Source organism: Anser brachyrhynchus, assembly GCF_964034855.1.
Source record: "Anser brachyrhynchus genome assembly, chromosome: 19".
In the NCBI taxonomy this organism is placed as follows: Eukaryota; Metazoa; Chordata; class Aves; order Anseriformes; family Anatidae; genus Anser; species Anser brachyrhynchus.
In genome coordinates, this window is record NC_137712.1 from 4,786,439 (window position 1) to 4,808,819 (window position 22,381).

Here is a 22,381-nt window from a genome sequence, read left to right on the forward strand (position 1 = left end):
CTTGCCCTGCTTCGCCCCGGCCTCTGGGGCCTTCTTTTCCGAGGGAGAACGATCAACACATGGTAAGCAGGCGGCGAGAAGGTGCCGGTGTGGGGCAGGGTTGGTGTCACCCACAGTGGTGTGAAGTCGGGAATAATTCCAGGCACAAATCCTGGGTGACAAATCCTGATCCTCGTCTTCCTTCCTGAGCTGTAGCTCCGCAGCCTGGCCTTTGCCAAGCAGCCCTGTGGCCAGAAACCCATGCAGGATAAATTCCCCCTTGCTCGCTTGGTTTTTAATAGCGAACTGGGCACCGATTCACTAAGAGGTTTGTGTTGCATCTATTACAACTGCAGTTAGCTCTGAGTTCTTTGTTATTAGTGTGGATGATTGTAAGGTGGCAGCATCCAAAGGCTCAGATCAGCATTGGGTCCGTCCTGCTACAGATCACGCAGGCAACCAGGAAAACCAATTCCCGAGCCAAAAAGCTGGCAGAGCAGACCAAGCTATGGCACTGATGCCTCAGCAGCTTAACCGAGCTATTGCTGTGTCAGGGGAAAATGCTTTGCCCAGAGGCTGGATGTTGCTCCCTGCCTGACTGTAATGCTAGAGACAAAAGCATGTCACGACAAAGACATTGAGAAGCCAAAATTGCTCAGTCACAAGCAAGCCTTTAATGAACTAAGTCTGTCTTTACAAGGTGTTTTTCTTTTGTTTCTCAGCAGCTCCACAGTTTACTGGGTGGTGGCAACCTGCGGCAGTTTCAGATAGACGGCGTTCCAGTAGTTCACGAATGGGGATCTCAGGTTCTGCTTCACGGAATCGTAGTTTAAGTTGCTGTTGATATCCAGGTAGTAACCGCCCTCAGTGGTGTAGGGCAGCCAGGTAACGGGCACCTCTGAATACCCTGTGTTGGGATCACTGGGAAAAAAGAAATAGACGTTCTGTTTTATGAGGGCAGCTTGTGGATGTAGCAAGGCTTGTGTTGTCTGGGGATCCTGCCTGTGCTCACGGGAGGCTTTAAGTGAGTGCAAGAAAAGAGTTTGACATTGAGACAAGTGATAGCGCTTCTGCCTCCTCGGAGCAAGTTGTCAACATGCATTCTCCTCCTTTGGTCCCCCCAGTATCAGTCCTGGCTGCACGCAGCAGCTTAACTACTGTCTGAACTCCAGGGTTCAGAAACAAGCTTCAACATTAAGTTTGAGCAGAGATCACAGATTCTGAAAATGCTTCTGCTGTCCCCGGGTGTTCTCTGGATGAGGAGAGCTCAGAGCAAACTCCACCACTGGGAGACATAGAACCAGATTTGAGATGGAAGCACAGACAGAGAGCACCCTGCTTTTGAGAACTGCTTCTGAAAAGTTAATGGGCAAAAGCAGGAGGTTGAAGTGCTGTAGCAAGCCCCACGCGTGGAACCAGAATCACTTACCCTGTCCTGGCAAAATTGGTCCAATAAGCAATCATGGCAGCTGAGAGAGTCCTGTGCTTGGGCAGGTAGCCTAGAGGGGTGGCAAAGGGTTTCCCAAACACGTACTGCAGGTCATCAGCGTGGTCTGCTCCTACCCAGCTTGGGTAGATGGGCATCCGAGATGGCTCGGAGAACACATAGCTGTATGTCTTGCCACGCCTGGGGAAATAAAATAAAGGGGTGCAGATTCATAACTGTGCTCCAAACATCAGCAGAGCCAGACCCTGAGCCTTGTACGATGCTCATGTGTTTGGAATTGTCTAAGATTTGCTTTCAGGAGAAAACTTTCTATCTAGTAATTTTTAGCTTCCACTTCTGATTGTCACTCTAACCCTCCTATCATCCAGCTGGTGTGTCTCATGGATTTGAACAGTGCCAGGATGAAGCTGGGTGTTTTGGAGATGCAAAAACTTGTTTCAATGGTAATTTAAAACTCTTTCTCAGCATGACTCCCTTATAGCATTAGAGAAGTAACGTTTGTACGAGCCACATGTAGGTGGCTCCTTCAATTTCAGCCCTCTTAAACAGCTCCTCAGCCCCTTGTGCTGGGAGTGCAGCATCTCAGGCCGCCCCCCCCCCCAGGCTTTGGGCTGCTGCCATCACCGAGCTGCTCACCGGGCATTCCGCAGGTGCAGGTTCAGTGTCCACTGTGTGGGAATCAGGAAAATGTAGTCAGTACTCAGGTCCACCACTGTCCTCTTCATGACTTCCTGATCTGGGTTGTTACCCCACAGCTCTGTGTAGATATCGTACGTGAGCTTGGCTCCTCTTTCCCCCCTGTCCGCAGTAAGTCCTTTGACGAAGTCATAGACGTTGCTCCTGAAAAGACAAGATTTCCACCCATTATGGACCAGCAGCTTGAAGCGTGGTGTGGGAACTGATCCCAGCTCCCTTTGACGTTCACAACCAACCCTGTGGTCAGCAGCTGTTTGGTGGAATAAAAGCCAGGGATTTCAGTGCAGCTCTTAGATGGGGGGCACGTGCTCCACAACTTTCTCAGCAGAGCAGCTTGAGGCCAAATGGGACACAAGCTCCTTTAGTCGGTAAGCACCCAGAATCTGTTTTTTGTACCTGCTCTGCACAGAAGAACAGCAGGGCTGCCAAGCCTATCGCTTAATACCACTGAGTTCAGGAGCACCTTAGAGATATTTGGGGAGGCTTCCCCACTAACAAATCCTTTGTCTTGAAGACTCTGGACTTGGCAACATATCTGTTAGACACCCCAGCTTGGAGAGACATCCTGTTTTGAAGCTAGTGCCTTCTCCAGTCAGGACTAAGTCCTCGGTGTGGGAGGGATAATTAAAGTTGAAGTTCCTTTCGGTAAGGGTTTTAAGAAAGTCCTTTTCTTACGCAGTGATTTTCACCAGCGGGCTGTTGATAGCAGGTATATCGATGCCAGCAAAGAAGTGTCCGTCCATGTCGTTGACCCCAGCGATGTAGTCGATGTCAGCAGCGTTGGCAAAGAGTTTCTCTGGCACGTCTGGGAGGAAGTCTCCATCGATGACAGGCGTGATGGCAAGTGTATGAACCAGGGGACCTGCAGCAGGAGACAAAACCAGAATGTGTTAGGAGCACAGCAAGGCAGATGTGTGGCCTGGCATACCCCATTGCTTGAGGAATTGTAGAAAGAACAGGCTGAGGGGAAGGAGAGCTTGGGGGGTGACTTCAGCATGGGTAGGATGTCACCGGGGAGCAGGGTGACTGCAGGATCATGTTCAGTAAACCCCTTCCTGGAGGTGGAGGAGAAAAGCAAGAGATTTGCCTGCCAGCTGCTGGCAGGCAACATCAACAATTCCTTTCCTTCTTTCCCCAGTCCGCTCCCCAGAGCCAAAGGTTGGGAAGAGCAGAACTTCTCCTCCCCAGCCCATCTGGCTGGTCTGCCTCACACCCGTGCAGCAGCACAGCAGCGGCTCAGCCACTCTCTGCTCTGAGCAGGGCTGAGCGCTGGGGCTGCTTGCTAGGACCACAAGTAATAGCCCCCAGCAAGCGGAGGGAGTTTCTTGGGAAGGAAACTGCCACAGGCAGCAGAAGTGCAAATGTTCTCCACCTGCTGTGAGCCCAGCAGACCCTACGCTGCACCCAGTGGCTCGAGGGAAAGTAGGAGGGTGTGCAGTCAATTATTTTGTTGTTTTTAAGCTGTGTTCTGGAATTGCTGCTTTCACAAAACAGAAAGTGCAGACCAGAAGCTACCTGTTTTGGCACCAAGGCATGACCCTCGGACAACTGCTCTGCCACTGCTGCCGCTGCACACCCAACAGCATTCATTCAGCGCAGCGTGCACCTGCCTGGGGAAGGGTGACTGTGAAATCTGTCATTGTTGTCCCCCTTGAAGGACCCAAGCACTGCTTAACTACTCCTGGCAACCACGCCAGTGCCCCCTCGAAGGCACAGGGAGCCTCTTGTGTGCGGAGGACCCAGCGCGGGCTGCGGGACTTACTGGCCAGGTTGACGAGCTGCTGCTTGTAGGCCAGCGTCACAGCTTTGGGGTCGCTGGCACGCAGGCAGTTGGCCAGGGCTTTGGTGTTGCCTGTGGGGCAGCCCACTTGTTGTCCAACCTGCAGAAGGAGAGAGAGAAGAACCTCATGGCATTACCCTCAGAAGCCAGGCTTCATTCCCAGCTCCCTAGAGAAGAGGTTGGTGTTAATTTCAAAGAACGCATGTTTGGCGGCATTGCTCCTCCGCGTCCCTTGCTTTTTATGCTCTTCTCTATGAAATGCCTTTTTTGTTCCCTCAAGCAAGACTTCAGCTTCAGGATTGCTGCCCAGCATGGCACAGCTGTGATCCAGCCAGCCCAGGTAGGTGTGTGGGGTCCCCAACTGTCCCATGTGCCAGCTGGGGTCCCAACCCGCACGTTACCTTTTTAGCCCAGTAGAGTGGGTCCTTCTGGATGGCCCAGCTGCACAGGCTGACGCCGCTCTGGCTGATGGCTCTCTTGAACAGGCCTGCATTCTTTGGGGACAGTATCTGCAGCACGAAATAGAAACAGTCGATTTCAGTAATGAATTCCTGAAGAGATGATTGCCTGCCAGAGCTGGCTGATCCCCCACACAGCTTGTGCACAAGGCCAGGGAAGCTGCCAGCTCTCGTGATACTGAACAGGCTCAGTAGTTAAAAGGTGATATGGTGAAAAGGGGAGAAGAGGAGCAGGGGGACGTGGCAAGTAACAGCTGTTTCACCAGAGATCCCCAAAGTGAGGACGCATGCCTGCGGTGGGGCAGCTGCTTAAAGTGAAGAAGGAGGAGTAGCTACACAACAAGGAGGCTGAGCCCTGCTGTCCCCAGGCAGGAGAGGATGCTGATCAGGTGGAGGAAAGCCACGGAGTGCCGAAGGGACTGGCTTTCCCATTTACAGGAAAGAGAAGTGGCTGCAGTGGAGGCTGACAAGGATAACAGACCTGCAGGGAGACACTGGTGGCACCGGCTGACTCTCCGAAGATGGTGATGTTGTCTGGGTCACCCCCGAAGGCCTTGATATTCCTCTTCACCCAGGCAATAGCCATGTGCTGGTCCTTCAGCCCATAGTTCCCTGAGCAACGGAGCGCACCCGCCGTTGAGTCAGGGCACAGCCAAAGCCGATAAGTTGGGGTCCTGTGGCAGGATCCCCTAAAAGAGAGCAGCTCGGGTACCTGGCATGTTTGAGTCTCCAGTGCTCAGGAAGCCCAGGGGCCCCACGCGGTAGTTCAGGGTCACCACAATCACGTTGCCCCGCACTGCGATCTCCTCGCCATCATAGAGGTAATTGTTACGGAAATTGGTTCCCTCCGCCTCTCCGATAAGGAAGGCGCCGCCGTAGATCCACACCATCACTGGCAAGTTGGTCGAGACTGGGAGAGGAGGAGGACAAGCAGTGTGAACCACGACGTAGCCAGAGGGTGCTGCCCGTCACCATGCCTGTTTGCTAAGCACTGCTCCACTTGGGCATTACAGACCTCCTGGGGCTGGTGCAAACGCCCCTTCCTTCATTGTCACCTCACCCTCACCACAGGCAAAGTATTCCCAGGACAGTAAATATGTGTGGAGCAGAAAAAGCGGCTGAGAATCTCCTCCCCAGGTCTCCGCCAAGCACATACCCGCTTTCTTCCCTTGAGGGATCCAGATGTTCAGGTAGAGGCAGTCCTCTTTCCCTCGGACATCATTTTGCTCAAGTGTCGTCTGCATGCAGCAGTTTTGGAACTCTGTTGCCTTCAGCGTTCCTGGGAGGAGAGAGAGAACACACCAGGTCCTAGTTAGAGGTGCCAGCTCTGTCTTTTGGTTGCAAGCTGTCCGTCCATCCTTCCTCCTCTCCGTAAGTTCAGCACAGAGGCAGCAAAGCCTCCCCAGCCACCGTGACTGGCCCGAGGGAGTGACAACGGGGTACCCTTTCCTGTGTGAACTGGCTCTGGACAGCCAGGGCACGAGAAGGAGAGATTCAGGTGCCATGCTTTGGATTTGTTACTTCAGGTGGTCACTTGGGAGCAGTTGGATGCAGACTCTCATACCTGCCCTGAGACTCAGCTTTTGCTTGGCATTGCATAGGGCACTGTTAGTGCAGTACCTTCTACCTATCTATAATGGACGGAAGAGACAAAAGTTGGAAACAAAAACCCAAAGGCATTCCAAAGCTGGATCTTACCTTGCCATCCAGGATGAGGTTTGGGGTCTTCCAGAATGTTTGGGGGGGCAGCAAAGGGGATCCCTCTGAAGATGTCGATGTAGTTCCCGAAGAGTCCCAGCTGTTTATTCTCGCCTTCCACGAAACCTCCCTCGGTGCGCACCACACCCAGCTAAATGTGGCACCGTTGAGAAGAGGGGAAAGTAAATCCATTGCAGTCCTTCGTGATGCCAGCAACCACAGTGTACCCTGGCTGGAGGGTCCCCCCACGGGGGGCTAACTCGCAGCCTCCCTTCACCAACCATCCCTTTGGTTCCTTGTGGAAAGCCCACGGGTTGCTGGAGACGTGCCCGTGCAGATGTCCAGCACGCTGCCCGTTGGAGCAGGCAGGCAGCAGCAATTTCCCTGCTCTTCCATGCACACACCACAGAAGGTGAGAACCTGCAGCCTGAAGATGTAAACCAGGCCAGAGCTGCTACAGAACCGTGCAGAGAACTTTTAGAAGAATGTCACTGAGAGCCTTTGCCATGTTTAGGGCAGGAAAATACCGTGCCATTGCTGTCACTGTTTGGGCTTCAGGGTAGACATAGCAGGATTTTGCTCATTCAGGCAGGAACAGGCAAAAAGTTTTCCAAGTTATAAGAAATGCCTCTGTACTTACCGTTGCAGCCCATGCTACCCCAAGGTAGCAGCACAAGGCAAGACACAGGATCTCCCAGCGAGGCATGGTGCGTGCACCCGAGGAGCCGGTCCCCAGCCAGAGGCTGACGGCTGTATATATAGCTACGAGTGCGGCTATGTGTCAATGCCGTGACCCAGTTTCTATTCTAAGTTGCAGGAGCCCCGGCACACTTGTCCTTCAGTAGGCTGAGGCCAAGCCATGGCTGAGGTAGACTGGCATCACGGTGTGAGAGCCCTGCAGATGTTGCCTTTGTGGGATGAAGGTCAAATGTAAGGCAATATCTCAATCTAACAAAAAACAGGGAACATAATGCTGAAGCCTTGAGAAGCCTCACACAAGTGCAGGAGATTGAAATTATATTAAACCGTGCACTAGAGCGTATTACCAACCACTAATGATAAACCTTCCACTTGTAACACACTGAGCAATGAACAAGACCCAGGAAATGCCAGCAGATCTTTAATGTCTGTGACTGCACGGTAACAATCCAGCCAGTGATAGCAGACTAACGGGCAGAGTGGGCAACCTCTGTGAGCCTGAAGCTCTGCCACATTGCCTTCTTCTTGCAGTCCTTGTTAACTTCTGGCAAAGTCAAAATGGAATTGAGAAGCGTGTTAGCTAGTAAGGACAACATACGCTACATCCAACAGAAGGGAATAATTCACTGCCAGGAAGTGTTTTTGTCCTGCTGGCTTTATTTCCAAGATCACCGGCTCGGCTTGATGCTGAAGTCATTGCACAGAATTTTAATTCACCTTGGATAAGGAAAAGCGCATTTTTCTGTTTTCCACATGTCCATCAACCCAGACAAGGTGTACTTCTCACAGATGGAGAGATTTGAGAATGCAATTTTGTCTATTTTCAGGTGTGTTTCCACCTGATTTTGATTCTGGTCTCTACTGTGTGTTTGACTGAGCTGCAAAGCAGACAGGAACCGATGGAGCTAACAGTTACTGAACCATCCAGGGTTGTAGCTTCTGTTCAACAGCAAAGTTTGCCTTCCCTTTTTCTCTTTACATGAAGCTCAGGTACTTAGTGGTGGGACCTCAGAACCTGCAGAGAGCCAGGAACATCCAGGTGACCCATCCCTGCACCACCTCCTAGCAGCATCAGCCAGGACCAAGGGCAGATTCCTCACACTTACCATGTAATAGGCCAGATACGGCAACAGGAGTTTCAGCTTGTCTGGGTGGATGTTGACATTGGCTTTTACTGCATTCCGGGACCAGACTGGGCGGACTTCAAAGAGCTAAAACAATACATCATCATTTCAGGTACGTGCCCCTCACTCGCTTTCCTGACATGACATTGTCATGCCTTGACAAATATGTATCATATCCGTCATTTACAAGGGGAACTGCAGCTGTTCAGGATGCCAAATATTCTGGTATCCCTGTCAGAATAGCCAGTACAACCCCACTTGTCTGATAGATAACAGAAAAAGCAGATGCATAGTTGGCTACAGTCACAAAGGATAGCTGGTATCAACTGAGAATTGAACCCAAAAGCCTGGCTTCAGAAGCCTGGTGTAATTGGATGGGCCCATATCTTGAATGAGGTTAAACAGGAAATTTCACATCACAGAAAACGTTCAGAGAAGCCGACAAGTAGTTGTGATCCCAACAATTTTTCTGGGAAGTCAAAGAAAATGGCTGCATGCAGTCTTTTCAAGCACAGCATGCAAGTGTAGAGTGCTCAGCCCGGCTCAGGGACGTGGCACGTACCTTCCTCAGCTCTTCCTCCACCTTTCTATCCACAGCATTGGTGCACACTTTCTTCCAGGTCTGTACAGCAGCATCCAGGGGTTTTGTTGGGACTTCTTCCTCATCAAAGTTCAAAAAGATAGCGTTGTGTGGGCGACGGGCCCTGCTGAGGCCAATGAGGTTCTCACCAGACACCTGGGGGTTGTTGTAGCCATCCCTAGGAAGGAAACAAGGCAAAGGACTGTGTTTACTTCCTGCCTATGACACACGCAGACATGGCTTTCAAGGGAACACATGAAAATGAAGTATGATTTTTTGATTTTTGATGTGAAGGGATACAGCCGTGTAAGGAGTGGGTCTTATTTTGTCCCCAGCATAGGCCCAGGGAGCATACTGGTAACTGTAAAGGACTCACCGCTGAGGAAAGGTTATTTCAAGTTTTAAAAACAAGCGGCCAAACTACCTCTAGTTGCATGTTGAAGGAGATCCCCCGTACTATGTGAGAGAAACCCCTCAAGCAGTTGATTACTAATTTGCACAAAATGTATGTGCTTCAGAACAGGCTTCCCGCTCTGCCTCTGCTCTCCTGGAGTTACTGGGTATCAGTAGAGGACATCGACAAAGTAAAATGGAAACACAGGTATTAAGATAAGTTTGCTTTGCTAAGTGTTAATGAAGGACTACAGTGAGAAATCGAAAGATGTTTCTTGTGGGAGACCTTGCAGATTGTTCTCCTGGCAAAAGTAACCAGGGGCCAGCAGGCAACAGGCCCGGTGAATGTGGTCACAGGACACATGGCATTGACTCAACATACTCTGCACTCAGCTGCAGCCCCCTGGAAGCAGGCAGAAAGACACACTCATGCATCCTACACTGCATGTCATGTCCTGCGGGGAGCAGTCATCTTCTATTGAAGCATTCAGCAGCTGATATTGATGAAATAGATGAACAATACATTTAATGCTGCCGTGATGCTTCAAGAGCACAGTTCCTGTAACAACACTGAAGTCAGAATGCATTGGATGCATCTTCATGTGATGAAAAATGAAACCTGAACTTGAAAACTTGTCTGTTGTAAGCGTATATCAATGCAACAAAATGTTTCACGTTCCTTTCCTTCCAAGAACCAATGCGGACTATTTACTATATCAGGAGAAAAGGCACTAACCGGTGTTGGGTATCTGGTCGATAAAAATAGTCAACAGGAGTGTCTAAACGTGAGAAAATTGGTGGAGGGATGTAGAGAGGCAATTCTCTATTGAAAAATTCTTCCTTCTCTGGTTTGAGCATTAGGACTTTGTCATACATGGAGGTTTGTTTGCCATCAGGCCCAGAGTGCATTGCCAGGTACTGGAAATCAGACATTCCTGTGAGAAGGAGACGTTAAAACATTGTGAAATCATGGTGAAGATAATACTTCTCTCAACACTCAGCTTTCAGGAGCAGTTGTCTGATAAGTCCATGCAAAGGTTTATACAGAAAGGAGGCTGTAACAACAGACGACTTGCTTTTCTTTGCAGTCTTGAATTCTTCAAGTGAAACATTTCCCTTTCCCATCAGCCCTTCCCATCAATCCTTAAGCTTTGGGGACCCACACACAAGTATTACCTTGGAATTTGTAAACAGTGGTGACGATCCCAACAATTTCCATTTCAAACCGGACTTCTGGCTGGACTGGCTCTTCCGTGTCCACCTGCGTCTTATTCCTCCTGGTCCTCCTCCTCACCCTGAGCAGCATGGTGGAGGTGGGGAAGCGAAACCTCCCGAAAGCTCGAGAAAAAACATCCCTCAGCCCCAGCAGCCCACAGATGAGGGGATCCCAATAGGGGGACCCCAGCGGGGGGATCCCAACGCGAGCCCCCCCTCACCCCACCCTGCCCACAGCCTGGACCGCGCTCCCCGCTCCCCAGCGGCCCCTCACCCGCGACACCCCTTCCTCTCCTCCCAGCGTCCGCAGCACGGCTCCGACATCCCGCACCAGCCCCGGGTACTCCACGGACACCATGCGCGGCGTGCGGGGCAGCCGCACCACGGCCGAGCCCCGCTCCCCCCAGCACCGCCCGGCCGCCGCCATCGCCCCGGCAGCCGCCCGGCAGCCGCCCGGCGCCGCCCCGCGGGCTCAGCGCGATGGTTCCGCACCTCCGAGGTTCCTACCCGCCTCGGTCACAGCCCTGGCCGGGTCCCGGGAGCCGAAGCCGGCCGCGAGGCCGTTTGCAGCCCCCCGAGAGAGCCCCTGAGAGCCTTCAGGGGTGCAGGCTGCGGGGCGTGGCGCTGTGGAGGCCGTCGCCTCCATGCTGGTTGATGCTCGCCTGAGCAGGAGCCGCGGTGCGCCCAGGTGGCTGGTGTCAGGAATTGTGCGGCCAGCAGGGCCAGGGAGGCGATGTCCCCCTGTGCTCTGCTCTGCTGAGGCCGCACCTCGGGCGCTGGGTTCAGCTCTGGGCCCCTCACGACAAGGAGGACATCCAGAGCAGGGCTGTGAAGCTGGTGAGGGGTCTGGGACGCAAGTCCTGTGAGGGGCGGCTGAGGGAGCTGGGGGCGTTTGACCTGGAGAGGAGGAAGCATCCCATATCCAGCTCTGCCTCCTGGGCATCCTCTAGCCAGTGCTTCCCCCTGTGCATCCCACACCCAGCGCTCGCCCTGTGCCTCCATCCCCTGGCAATGGGCCGCTCTCGCACTGCCCCTCGGCGGGCACTGCCCGCACTGCAGCGGCTCCAGGCCGGGCAGGCCGGGAGGGCTGGGAGCAATTCTCCTTGCCCTGCTTCGCCCCGGCCTCTGGGGCCTTCTTTTCCGAGGGAGAACGATCAACACATGGTAAGCAGGCGGCGAGAAGGTGCCGGTGTGGGGCAGGGTTGGTGTCACCCACAGTGGTGTGAAGTCGGGAATAATTCCAGGCACAAATCCTGGGTGACAAATCCTGATCCTCGTCTTCCTTCCTGAGCTGTAGCTCCGCAGCCTGGCCTTTGCCAAGCAGCCCTGTGGCCAGAAACCCATGCAGGATAAATTCCCCCTTGCTTGCTTGGTTTTTAATAGCGAACTGGGCACCGATTCACTAAGAGGTTTGTGTTGCATCTATTACAACTGCAGTTAGCTCTGAGTTCTTTGTTATTAGTGTGGATGATTGTAAGGTGGCAGCATCCAAAGGCTCAGATCAGCATTGGGTCCGTCCTGCTACAGATCACGCAGGCAACCAGGAAAACCAATTCCCGAGCCAAAAAGCTGGCAGAGCAGACCAAGCTATGGCACTGATGCCTCAGCAGCTTAACCGAGCTATTGCTGTGTCAGGGGAAAATGCTTTGCCCAGAGGCTGGATGTTGCTCCCTGCCTGACTGTCGTGCTAGAGACAAAAGCATGTCACGACAAAGACATGGAGAAGCCAAAATTGCTCAGTCACAAGCAAGCCTTTAATGAACCAAGTCTGTCTTTACAAGGTGTTTTTCCTTTGTTTCTCAGCAGCTCCACAGTTTACTGGGTGGTGGCAACCTGCGGCAGTTTCAGATAGACGGCGTTCCAGTAGTTCACGAATGGGGATCTCAGGTTCTGCTTCACGGAATCGTAGTTTAAGTTGCTGTTGATATCCAGGTAGTAACCGCCCTCAGTGGTGTAGGGCAGCCAGGTAACGGGCACCTCTGAATACCCTGTGTTGGGATCACTGGGAAAAAAGAAATAGACGTTCTGTTTTATGAGGGCAGCTTGTGGATGTAGCAAGGCTTGTGTTGTCTGGGGATCCTGCCTGTGCTCACGGGAGGCTTTAAGTGAGTGCAAGAAAAGAGTTTGACATTGAGACAAGTGATAGCGCTTCTGCCTCCTCGGAGCAAGTTGTCAACATGCATTCTCCTCCTTTGGTCCCCCCAGTATCAGTCCTGGCTGCATGCAGCAGCTTAACTACTGTCTGAACTCCAGGGTTCAGAAACAAGCTTCAACATTAAGTTTGAGCAGAGATCACAGGTTCTGAAAATGCTTCTGCTGTCCCCGGGTGTTCTCTGGATGAGGAGAGCTCAGAGCAAACTCCACCACTGGGAGACATAGAACCAGATTTGAGATGGAAGCACAGACAGAGAGCACCCTGCTTTTGAGAATTGCTTCTGAAAAGTTAATGGGCAAAAGCAGGAGGTTGAAGTGCTGTAGCAAGCCCCACGCGTGGAACCAGAATCACTTACCCTGTCCTGGCAAAATTGGTCCAATAAGCAATCATGGCAGCTGAGAGAGTCCTGTGCTTGGGCAGGTAGCCTAGAGGGGTGGCAAAGGGTTTCCCAAACACGTACTGCAGGTCATCAGCATGGTCTGCTCCTACCCAGCTTGGGTAGATGGGCATCCGAGATGGCTCGGAGAACACATAGCTGTATGTCTTGCCACGCCTGGGGAAATAAAATAAAGGGGTGCAGATTCATAACTGTGCTCCAAACATCAGCAGAGCCAGACCCTGAGCCTTGTAAGATGCTCATGTGTTTGGAATTGTCTAAGATTTGCTTTCAGGAGAAAACTTTCTATCTAGTAATTTTTAGCTTCCACTTCTGACTGTCACTCTAACCCTCCTATCATCCAGCTGGTGTGTCTCATGGATTTGAACAGTGCCAGGATGAAGCTGGGTGTTTTGGAGATGCAAAAACTTGTTTCAATGGTAATTTAAAACTCTTTCTCAGCATGACTCCCTTATAGCATTAGAGAAGTAACGTTTGTACGAGCCACATGTAGGTGGCTCCTTCAATTTCAGCCCTCTTAAACAGCTCCTCAGCCCCTTGTGCCGGGAGTGCAGCATCTCAGGCCGCCCTCCCCCAGGCTTTGGGCTGCTGCCATCACTGAGCTGCTCACCGGGCATTCCGCAGGTGCAGGTTCAGTGTCCACTGTGTGGGAATCAGGAAAATGTAGTCAGTACTCAGGTCCACCACTGTCCTCTTCATGACTTCCTGATCTGGGTTGTTACCCCACAGCTCTGTGTAGATATCGTACGTGAGCTTGGCTCCTCTTTCCCCCCTGTCCGCAGTAAGTCCTTTGACGAAGTCATAGACGTTGCTCCTGAAAAGACAAGATTTCCACCCATTATGGACCAGCAGCTTGAAGCGTGGTGTGGGAACTGATCCCAGCTCCCTTTGACGTTCACAACCAACCCTGTGGTCAGCAGCTGTTTGGTGGAATAAAAGCCAGGGATTTCAGTGCAGCTCTTAGATGGGGGGCACGTGCTCCACAACTTTCTCAGCAGAGCAGCTTGAGGCCAAATGGGACACAAGCTCCTTTAGTCGGTAAGCACCCAGAATCTGTTTTTTGTACCTGCTCTGCACAGAAGAACAGCAGGGCTGCCAAGCCTATCGCTTAATACCACTGAGTTCAGGAGCACCTTAGAGATATTTGGGGAGGCTTCCCCACTAACAAATCCTTTGTCTTGAAGACTCTGGACTTGGCAACATATCTGTTAGACACCCCAGCTTGGAGAGACATCCTGTTTTGAAGCTAGTGCCTTCTCCAGTCAGGACTAAGTCCTCGGTGTGGGGGGGATAATTAAAGATGAAGTTCCTTTCGGTAAGGGTTTTAAGAAAGTCCTTTTCTTACGCAGTGATTTTCACCAGCGGGCTGTTGATAGCAGGTATATCGATGCCAGCAAAGAAGTGTCCGTCCATGTCGTTGACCCCAGCGATGTAGTCGATGTCAGCAGCGTTGGCAAAGAGTTTCTCTGGCACGTCTGGGAGGAAGTCTCCATCGATGACAGGCGTGATGGCAAGTGTATGAACCAGGGGACCTGCAGCAGGAGACAAAACCAGAATGTGTTAGGAGCACAGCAAGGCAGATGTGTGGCCTGGCATACCCCATTGCTTGAGGAATTGTAGAAAGAACAGGCTGAGGGGAAGGAGAGCTTGGGGGGTGACTTCAGCATGGGTAGGATGTCACCGGGGAGCAGGGTGACCGCAGGATCATGTTCAGTAAACCCCTTCCTGGAGGTGGAGGAGAAAAGCAAGAGATTTGCCTACCAGCTGCTGGCAGGCAACATCAACAATTCCTTTCCTTCTTTCCCCAGTCCGCTCCCCAGAGCCAAAGGTTGGGAAGAGCAGAACTTCTCCTCCCCAGCCCATCTGGCTGGTCTGCCTCACACCCGTGCAGCAGCACAGCAGCGGCTCAGCCACTCTCTGCTCTGAGCAGGGCTGAGCGCTGGGGCTGCTTGCTAGGACCACAAGTAATAGCCCCCAGCAAGCGGAGGGAGTTTCTTGGGAAGGAAACTGCCACAGGCAGCAGAAGTGCAAATGTTCTCCACCTGCTGTGAGCCCAGCAGACCCTACGCTGCACCCAGTGGCTCGAGGGAAAGTAGGAGGGTGTGCGGTCAATTATTTTGTTGTTTTTAAGCTGTGTTCTGGAATTGCTGCTTTCACAAAACAGAAAGTGCAGACCAGAAGCTACCTGTTTTGGCACCAAGGCATGACCCTCGGACAACTGCTCTGCCACTGCTGCCGCTGCACACCCAACAGCATTCATTCAGCGCAGCGTGCACCTGCCTGGGGAAGGGTGACTGTGAAATCTGTCATTGTTGTCCCCCTTGAAGGACCCAAGCACTGCTTAACTACTCCTGGCAACCACGCCAGTGCCCCCTCGAAGGCACAGGGAGCCTCTTGTGTGCGGAGGACCCAGCGCGGGCTGCGGGACTTACTGGCCAGGTTGACGAGCTGCTGCTTGTAGGCCAGCGTCACAGCTTTGGGGTCGCTGGCACGCAGGCAGTTGGCCAGGGCTTTGGTGTTGCCTGTGGGGCAGCCCACTTGTTGTCCAACCTGCAGAAGGAGAGAGAGAAGAACCTCATGGCATTACCCTCAGAAGCCAGGCTTCATTCCCAGCTCCCTAGAGAAGAGGTTGGTGTTAATCTCAAAGAACGCATGTTTGGCGGCATTGCTCCTCCGCGTCCCTTGCTTTTTATGCTCTTCTCTATGAAATGCCTTTTTTGTTCCCTCAAGCAAGACTTCAGCTTCAGGATTGCTGCCCAGCATGGCACAGCTGTGATCCAGCCAGCCCAGGTAGGTGTGTGGGGTCCCCAACTGTCCCATGTGCCAGCTGGGGTCCGAACCCGCACGTTACCTTTTTAGCCCAGTAGAGTGGGTCCTTCTGGATGGCCCAGCTGCACAGGCTGACGCCGCTCTGGCTGATGGCTCTCTTGAACAGGCCTGCATTCTTTGGGGACAGTATCTGCAGCACGAAATAGAAACAGTCGATTTCAGTAATGAATTCCTGAAGAGATGATTGCCTGCCAGAGCTGGCTGATCCCCCACACAGCTTGTGCACAAGGCCAGGGAAGCTGCCAGCTCTCGTGATACTGAACAGGCTCAGTAGTTAAAAGGTGATATGGTGAAAAGGGGAGAAGAGGAGCAGGGGGACGTGGCAAGTAACAGCTGTTTCACCAGAGATCCCCAAAGTGAGGACGCATGCCTGCGGTGGGGCAGCTGCTTAAAGTGAAGAAGGAGGAGTAGCTACACAACAAGGAGGCTGAGCCCTGCTGTCCCCAGGCAGGAGAGGATGCTGATCAGGTGGAGGAAAGCCACGGAGTGCCGAAGGGACTGGCTTTCCCATTTACAGGAAAGAGAAGTGGCTGCAGTGGAGGCTGACAAGGATAACAGACCTGCAGGGAGACACTGGTGGCACCGGCTGACTCTCCGAAGATGGTGATGTTGTCTGGGTCACCCCCGAAGGCCTTGATATTCCTCTTCACCCAGGCAATAGCCATGTGCTGGTCCTTCAGCCCATAGTTCCCTGAGCAACGGAGGGCACCCGCCGTTGAGTCAGGGCACAGCCAAAGCCGATAAGTTGGGGTCCTGTGGCAGGATCCCCTAAAAGAGAGCAGCTCGGGTACCTGGCATGTTTGAGTCTCCAGTGCTCAGGAAGCCCAGGGGCCCCACGCGGTAGTTCAGGGTCACCACAATCACGTTGCCCCGCACTGCGATCTCCTCGCCGTCATAGAGGTAATTGTTACGGAAATTGGTTCCCTCCGCCTCTCCGATAAGGAAGGCGCCGCCGTAGATCCACACCATCACTGGCAAGTTGGTCGAGACTGGGAGAGGAGGAGGACAAGCAGTGTGAACCACGACGTAGCCAGAGGGTGCTGCCCGTCACCATGCCTGTTTGCTAAGCACTGCTCCACTTGGGCATTACAGACCTCCTGGGGCTGGTGCAAACGCCCCTTCCTTCATTGTCACCTCACCCTCACCACAGGCAAAGTATTCCCAGGACAGTAAATATGTGTGGACCAGAAAAAGCGGCTGAGAATCTCCTCCCCAGGTCTCCGCCAAGCACATACCCGCTTTCTTCCCTTGAGGGATCCAGATGTTCAGGTAGAGGCAGTCCTCTTTCCCTCGGACATCATTTTGCTCAAGTGTCGTCTGCATGCAGCAGTTTTGGAACTCTGTTGCCTTCAGCGTTCCTGGGAGGAAAAAGAGAACACACCAGGTCCTAGTTAGAGGTGCCAGCTCTGTCTTTTGGTTGCAAGCTGTCCGTCCATCCTTCCTCCTCTCCGTAAGTCCAGCACAGAGGCAGCAAAGCCTCCCCAGCCACCGTGACTGGCCCGAGGGAGTGACAACGGGGTACCCTTTCCTGTGTGAACTGGCTCTGGACAGCCAGGGCACGAGAAGGAGAGATTCAGGTGCCATGCTTTGGATTTGTTACTTCAGGTGGTCACTGGGGAGCACTTGGATGCAGACTCTCATACCTGCCCTGAGACTCAGCTTTTTCTTGGCATTGCATAGGGCACTGTTAGTGCAGTACCTTCTACCTATCTATAATGGACGGAAGAGACAAAAGTTGGAAACAAAACCCCAAAGGCATTCCAAAGCTGGATCTTACCTTGCCATCCAGGATGAGGTTTGGGGTCTTCCAGAGTGTTTGGGGGGGCAGCAAAGGGGATCCCTCTGAAGATGTCGATGTAGTTCCCGAAGAGTCCCAGCTGTTTATTCTCGCCTTCCACGAAACCTCCCTCGGTGCGCACCACACCCAGCTAAATGTGGCACCGTTGAGAAGAGGGGAAAGTAAATCCATTGCAGTCCTTCGTGATGCCAGCAACCACAGTGTACCCTGGCTGGAGGGTCCCCCCACGGGGGGCTAACTCGCAGCCTCCCTTCACCAACCATCCCTTTGGTTCCTTGTGGAAAGCCCACGGGTTGCTGGAGACGTGCCCGTGCAGATGTCCAGCACGCTGCCCATTGGAGCAGGCAGGCAGCAGCAATTTCCCTGCTCTTCCATGCACACACCACAGAAGGTGAGAACCTGCAGCCTGAAGATGTAAACCAGGCCAGAGCTGCTACAGAACCGTGCAGAGAACTTTTAGAAGAATGTCACTGAGAGCCTTTGCCATGTTTAGGGCAGGAAAATACCGTGCCATTGCTGTCACTGTTTGGGCTTCAGGGTAGACATAGCAGGATTTTGCTCATTCAGGCAGGAACAGGCAAAAAGTTTTCCAAGTTATAAGAAATGCCTCTGTACTTACCGTTGCAGCCCATGCTACCCCAAGGTAGCAGCACAAGGCAAGACACAGGATCTCCCAGCGAGGCATGGTGCGTGCACCCGAGGAGCCGGTCCCCAGCCAGAGGCTGACGGCTGTATATATAGCTACGAGTGCGGCTATGTGTCAATGCCGTGACCCAGTTTCTATTCTAAGTTGCAGGAGCCCCGGCACACTTGTCCTTCAGTAGGCTGAGGTAGACTGGCATCACGGTGTGAGAGCCCTGCAGATGTTGCCTTTGTGGGATGAAGGCCAAATGTAAGGCAATATCTCAATCTAACAAAAAACAGGGAACATAATGCTGAAGCCTTGAGAAGCCTCACACAAGTGCAGGAGATTGAAATTATATTAAACCGTGCACTAGAGCGTATTACCAACCACTAATGATAAACCTTCCACTTGTAACACACTGAGCAATGAACAAGACCCAGGAAATGCCAGCAGATCTTTAATGTCTGTGACTGCACGGTAACAATCCAGCCAGTGATAGCAGACTAACGGCCAGAGTGGGCAACCTCTGTGAGCCTGAAGCTCTGCCACATTGCCTTCTTCTTGCAGTCCTTGTTAACTTCTGGCAAAGTCAAAATGGAATTGAGAAGCGTGTTAGCTAGTAAGGACAACATACGCTACATCCAACAGAAGGGAGTAATTCACTGCCAGGAAGTGTTTTTGTCCTGCTGGCTTTATTTCCAAGATCACCGGCTCGGCTTGATGCTGAAGTCATTGCACAGAATTTTAATTCACCTTGGATAAGGAAAAGCGCATTTTTCTGTTTTCCACATGTCCATCAACCCAGACAAGGTGTACTTCTCACAGATGGAGAGATTTGAGAATGCAATTTTGTCTATTTTCAGGTGTGTTTCCACCTGATTTTGATTCTGGTCTCTACTGTGTGTTTGACTGAGCTGCAAAGCAGACAGGAACCGATGGAGCTAACAGTTACTGAACCATCCAGGGTTGTAGCTTATGTTCAACAGCAAAGTTTGCCTTCCCTTTTTCTCTTTACATGAAGCTCAGGTACTTAGTGGTGGGACCTCAGAACCTGCAGAGAGCCAGGAACATCCAGGTGACCCATCCCTGCACCACCTCCTAGCAGCATCAGCCAGGACCAAGGGCAGATTCCTCAGACTTACCATGTAATAGGCCAGATACGGCAACAGGAGTTTCAGCTTGTCTGGGTGGATGTTGACATTGGCTTTTACTGCATTCCGGGACCAGACTGGGCGGACTTCAAAGAGCTAAAACAATACATCATCATTTCAGGTACGTGCCCCTCACTCGCTTTCCTGACATGACATTGTCATGCCTTGACAAATATGTATCATATCCGTCATTTACAAGGGGAACTGCAGCTGTTCAGGATGCTAAATATTCTGGTATCCCTGTCAGAATAGCCAGTACAACCCCACTTGTCTGATAGATAACAGAAAAAGCAGATGCATAGTTGGCTACAGTCACAAAGGATAGCTGGTATCAACTGAGAATTGAACCCAAAAGCCTGGCTTCAGAAGCCTGGTGTAATTGGATGGGCCCATATCTTGAATGAGGTTAAACAGGAAATTTCACATCACAGAAAACGTTCAGAGAAGCCGACAAGTAGTTGTGATCCCAACAATTTTTCTGGGAAGTCAAAGAAAATGGCTGCATGCAGTCTTTTCAAGCACAGCATGCAAGTGTAGAGTGCTCAGCCCGGCTCAGGGACGTGGCACGTACCTTCCTCAGCTCTTCCTCCACCTTTCTATCCACAGCATTGGTGCACACTTTCTTCCAGGTCTGTACAGCAGCATCCAGGGGTTTTGTTGGGACTTCTTCCTCATCAAAGTTCAAAAAGATAGCGTTGTGTGGGCGACGGGCCCTGCTGAGGCCAATGAGGTTCTCACCAGACACCTGGGGATTGTTGTACCCATCCCTAGGAAGGAAACAAGGCAAAGGACTGTGTTTACTTCCTGCCTATGACACACGCAGACATGGCTTTCAAGGGAACACATGAAAATGAAGTATGATTTTTTGATTTTTGATGTGAAGGGATACAGCCGTGTAAGGAGTGGGTCTTATTTTGTCCCCAGCATAGGCCCAGGGAGCATACTGGTAACTGTAAAGGACTCACCGCTGAGGAAAGGTCATTTCAAGTTTTAAAAACAAGCGGCCAAACTACCTCTAGTTGCATGTTGAAGGAGATCCCCCGTACTATGTGAGAGAAACCCCTCAAGCAGTTGATTACTAATTTGCACAAAATGTATGTGCTTCAGAACAGGCTTCCCGCTCTGCCTCTGCTCTCCTGGAGTTACTGGGTATCAGTAGAGGACATCGACAAAGTAAAATGGAAACACAGGTATTAAGATAAGTTTGCTTTGCTAAGTGTTAATGAAGGACTACAGTGAGAAATCGAAAGATGTTTCTTGTGGGAGACCTTGCAGATTGTTCTCCTGGCAAAAGTAACCAGGGGCCAGCAGGCAACAGGCCCGGTGAATGTGGTCACAGGACACATGGCATTGACTCAACATACTCTGCACTCAGCTGCAGCCCCCGGGAAGCAGGCAGAAAGACACACTCATGCATCCTACACTGCATGTCCTGTCCTGCGGGGAGCAGTCATCTTCTATTGAAGCATTCAGCAGCTGATATTGATGAAATAGATGAACAATACATTTAATGCTGATGTGATGCTTCAAGAGCACAGTTCCTATAACAACACTGAAGTCAGAATGCATTGGATGCATCTTCATGTGATGGAAAATGAAACCTGAACTTGAAAACCTGTCTGTTGTAAGCGTATATCAATGCAACAAAATGTTTCACGTTCCTTTCCTTCCAAGAACCAACGCGGACTATTTACTATATCAGGAGAAAAGGCACTAACCGGTGTTGGGTATCTGGTCGATAAAAATAGTCAACAGGAGTGTCTAAACGTGAGAAAATTGGTGGAGGGATGTAGAGAGGCAATTCTCTATTGAAAAATTCTTCCTTCTCTGGTTTGAGCATTAGGACTTTGTCATACATGGAGGTTTGTTTGCCATCAGGCCCAGAGTGCATTGCCAGGTACTGGAAATCAGACATTCCTGTGAGAAGGAAACGTTAAAACATTGTGAAATCATGGTGAAGATAATACTTCTCCCAACACTCAGCTTTCAGGAGCAGTTGTCTGATAAGTCCATGCAAAGGTTTATACAGAAAGGAGGCTGTAACAACAGACGACTTGCTTTTCTTTGCAGTCTTGAATTCTTCAAGTGAAACATTTCCCTTTCCCATCAGCCCTTCCCATCAATCCTTAAGCTTTGCGGACCCACACACAAGTATTACCTTGGAATTTGTAAACAGTGGTGACGATCCCAACAATTTCCATTTCAAACCGGACTTCTGGCTGGACTGGCTCTTCCGCGTCCACCTGCGTCTTATTCCTCCTGGTCCTCCTCCTCACCCTGAGCAGCATGGTGGAGGTGGGGAAGCGAAACCTCCTGAAAGCTCGAGAAAAACCATCCCTCAGCCCCAGCAGCCCACAGATGAGGGGATCCCAATAGGGGGACCCCAGCGGGGGGATCCCAACGCGAGCCCCCCCTCACCCCACCCTGCCCACAGCCTGGACCGCGCTCCCCGCTCCCCAGCGGCCCCTCACCCGCGACACCCCTTCCTCTCCTCCCAGCGTCCGCAGCACGGCTCCGACATCCCGCACCAGCCCCGGGTACTCCACGGACACCATGCGCGGCGTGCGGGGCAGCCGCACCACGGCCGAGCCCCGCTCCCCCCAGCACCGCCCGGCCGCCGCCATCGCCCCGGCAGCCGCCCGGCAGCCGCCCGGCGCCGCCCCGCGGGCTCAGCGCGATGGTTCCGCACCTCCGAGGTTCCTACCCGCCTCGGTCACAGCCCTGGCCGGGTCCCGGGAGCCGAAGCCGGCCGCGAGGCCGTTTGCAGCCCCCCGAGAGAGCCCCTGAGAGCCTTCAGGGGTGCAGGCTGCGGGGCGTGGCGCTGTGGAGGCCGTCGCCTCCATGCTGGTTGATGCTCGCCTGAGCAGGAGCCGCGGTGCGCCCAGGTGGCTGGTGTCGGGAATTGTGCGGCCAGCAGGGCCAGGGAGGCGATGTCCCCCTGTGCTCTGCTCTGCTGAGGCCGCACCTCGGGCGCTGGGTTCAGCTCTGGGCCCCTCACGACAAGGAGGACATCCAGAGCAGGGCTGTGAAGCTGGTGAGGGGTCTGGGACGCAAGTCCTGTGAGGGGCGGCTGAGGGAGCTGGGGGTGTTTGACCTGGAGAGGAGGAAGCATCCCATATCCAGCTCTGCCTCCTGGGCATCCCATAGCCAGTGCTTCCCCCTGTGCATCCCACACCCAGCGCTCGCCCTGTGCCTCCATCCCCTGGCAATGGGCCGCTCTCGCACTGCCCCTCGGCGGGCACTGCCCGCACTGCAGCGGCTCCAGGCCGGGCAGGCCGGGAGGGCTGGGAGCAATTCTCCTTGCCCTGCTTCGCCCCGGCCTCTGGGGCCTTCTTTTCCGAGGGAGAACGATCAACA

At 52.5% G+C, this 22,381-nt stretch overlaps 4 protein-coding genes across 5 annotated transcripts; all 4 read right to left on the reverse strand.

Annotated features, from left to right (window-relative positions):
* Positions 1-630: 630 nt before the first annotated feature.
* On the reverse strand, positions 631-7,019 carry LOC308180342 (bile salt-activated lipase-like). The gene is made up of 11 exons (XM_080561794.1): positions 6,699-7,019; positions 6,059-6,209; positions 5,517-5,639; positions 5,073-5,270; positions 4,842-4,972; positions 4,304-4,411; positions 3,885-4,002; positions 2,798-2,984; positions 2,063-2,266; positions 1,409-1,606; positions 631-900 (listed from the first exon to the last, which is right to left on the reverse strand). The coding sequence occupies exons 1-11, from the start codon at positions 6,762-6,764 to the stop codon at positions 714-716; spliced, it is 1,671 nt and encodes a 556-aa protein (XP_080417920.1). The 5' UTR covers positions 6,765-7,019; the 3' UTR covers positions 631-713.
* A 374-nt stretch (positions 7,020-7,393) lies between these two features.
* LOC308180345 (general transcription factor 3C polypeptide 5-like) lies at positions 7,394-11,156 on the reverse strand. Of its 2 annotated transcripts, none has more exons than XM_080561802.1 (6): positions 10,562-11,156; positions 10,031-10,192; positions 9,591-9,789; positions 8,444-8,639; positions 7,864-7,968; positions 7,394-7,772 (listed from the first exon to the last, which is right to left on the reverse strand). In XM_080561802.1, exons 1-6 carry the CDS (start codon positions 11,010-11,012, stop codon positions 7,752-7,754), a joined length of 1,134 nt encoding a protein of 377 aa, XP_080417928.1. In that variant the 5' UTR covers positions 11,013-11,156; the 3' UTR covers positions 7,394-7,751. The 2 variants fall into 2 exon arrangements, with proteins under 2 accessions (XP_080417928.1, XP_080417929.1); XM_080561803.1 differs by having other exon boundaries at positions 10,031-10,149; positions 10,562-10,728.
* Positions 11,157-11,801: 645 nt separating this feature from the next.
* LOC308180343 (bile salt-activated lipase-like) lies at positions 11,802-18,073 on the reverse strand. The gene is made up of 11 exons (XM_080561795.1): positions 17,868-18,073; positions 17,228-17,378; positions 16,686-16,808; positions 16,242-16,439; positions 16,011-16,141; positions 15,473-15,580; positions 15,054-15,171; positions 13,967-14,153; positions 13,232-13,435; positions 12,580-12,777; positions 11,802-12,071 (listed from the first exon to the last, which is right to left on the reverse strand). Exons 1-11 carry the CDS (start codon positions 17,931-17,933, stop codon positions 11,885-11,887), a joined length of 1,671 nt encoding a protein of 556 aa, XP_080417921.1. The 5' UTR covers positions 17,934-18,073; the 3' UTR covers positions 11,802-11,884.
* Positions 18,074-18,314: 241 nt separating this feature from the next.
* On the reverse strand, positions 18,315-22,364 carry LOC308180346 (general transcription factor 3C polypeptide 5-like). Its single transcript, XM_080561804.1, has 6 exons — positions 21,714-22,364; positions 21,183-21,344; positions 20,743-20,941; positions 19,596-19,791; positions 19,016-19,120; positions 18,315-18,924 (listed from the first exon to the last, which is right to left on the reverse strand). Exons 1-6 carry the CDS (start codon positions 22,162-22,164, stop codon positions 18,904-18,906), a joined length of 1,134 nt encoding a protein of 377 aa, XP_080417930.1. The 5' UTR covers positions 22,165-22,364; the 3' UTR covers positions 18,315-18,903.
* Positions 22,365-22,381: the final 17 nt, after the last annotated feature.

Bases quoted from the DNA above. Each gene is read 5' to 3' on its own strand.
- LOC308180342 (XM_080561794.1), bottom strand. From the start codon at position 6,764: ATGCCTCGCTGGGAGATCCTGTGTCTTGCCTTGTGCTGCTACCTTGGG. The intron at 5,640-6,058 runs GTAAGATCCAGC...CTCTCCTCCCAG, and splicing joins ACCTCATCCTGGATGGCAAG to GAACGCTGAAGGCAACAGAG. The intron at 1,607-2,062 runs GTGAGCAGCTCG...TTATTTCCCCAG, and splicing joins CTGCACCTGCGGAATGCCCG to GCGTGGCAAGACATACAGCT.
- LOC308180345 (XM_080561802.1), bottom strand. From the start codon at position 11,012: ATGCCCAGGAGGCAGAGCTGGATATGGGATGCTTCCTCCTCTCCAGGT. The intron at 10,193-10,561 runs GTGCGGAACCAT...TTTTTTCTCGAG, and splicing joins GGCGGGTAGGAACCTCGGAG to CTTTCGGGAGGTTTCGCTTC. The intron at 7,773-7,863 runs GTAAGTGTGAGG...GGCTCTCTGCAG, and splicing joins CGTATCTGGCCTATTACATG to GTTCTGAGGTCCCACCACTA.
- LOC308180343 (XM_080561795.1), bottom strand. From the start codon at position 17,933: ATGCCTCGCTGGGAGATCCTGTGTCTTGCCTTGTGCTGCTACCTTGGG. The intron at 16,142-16,241 runs GTACCCGAGCTG...TCCGTTGCTCAG, and splicing joins TGGAGACTCAAACATGCCAG to GGAACTATGGGCTGAAGGAC. The intron at 15,172-15,472 runs GTAACGTGCGGG...CTCCTTCTGCAG, and splicing joins CACTCTACTGGGCTAAAAAG to GTTGGACAACAAGTGGGCTG.
- LOC308180346 (XM_080561804.1), bottom strand. From the start codon at position 22,164: ATGCCCAGGAGGCAGAGCTGGATATGGGATGCTTCCTCCTCTCCAGGT. The intron at 20,942-21,182 runs GTAATACTTGTG...TCCTTCTCACAG, and splicing joins CACTGTTTACAAATTCCAAG to GAATGTCTGATTTCCAGTAC. The intron at 19,121-19,595 runs GTACGTGCCACG...GTATTGTTTTAG, and splicing joins TGGAGGAAGAGCTGAGGAAG to CTCTTTGAAGTCCGCCCAGT.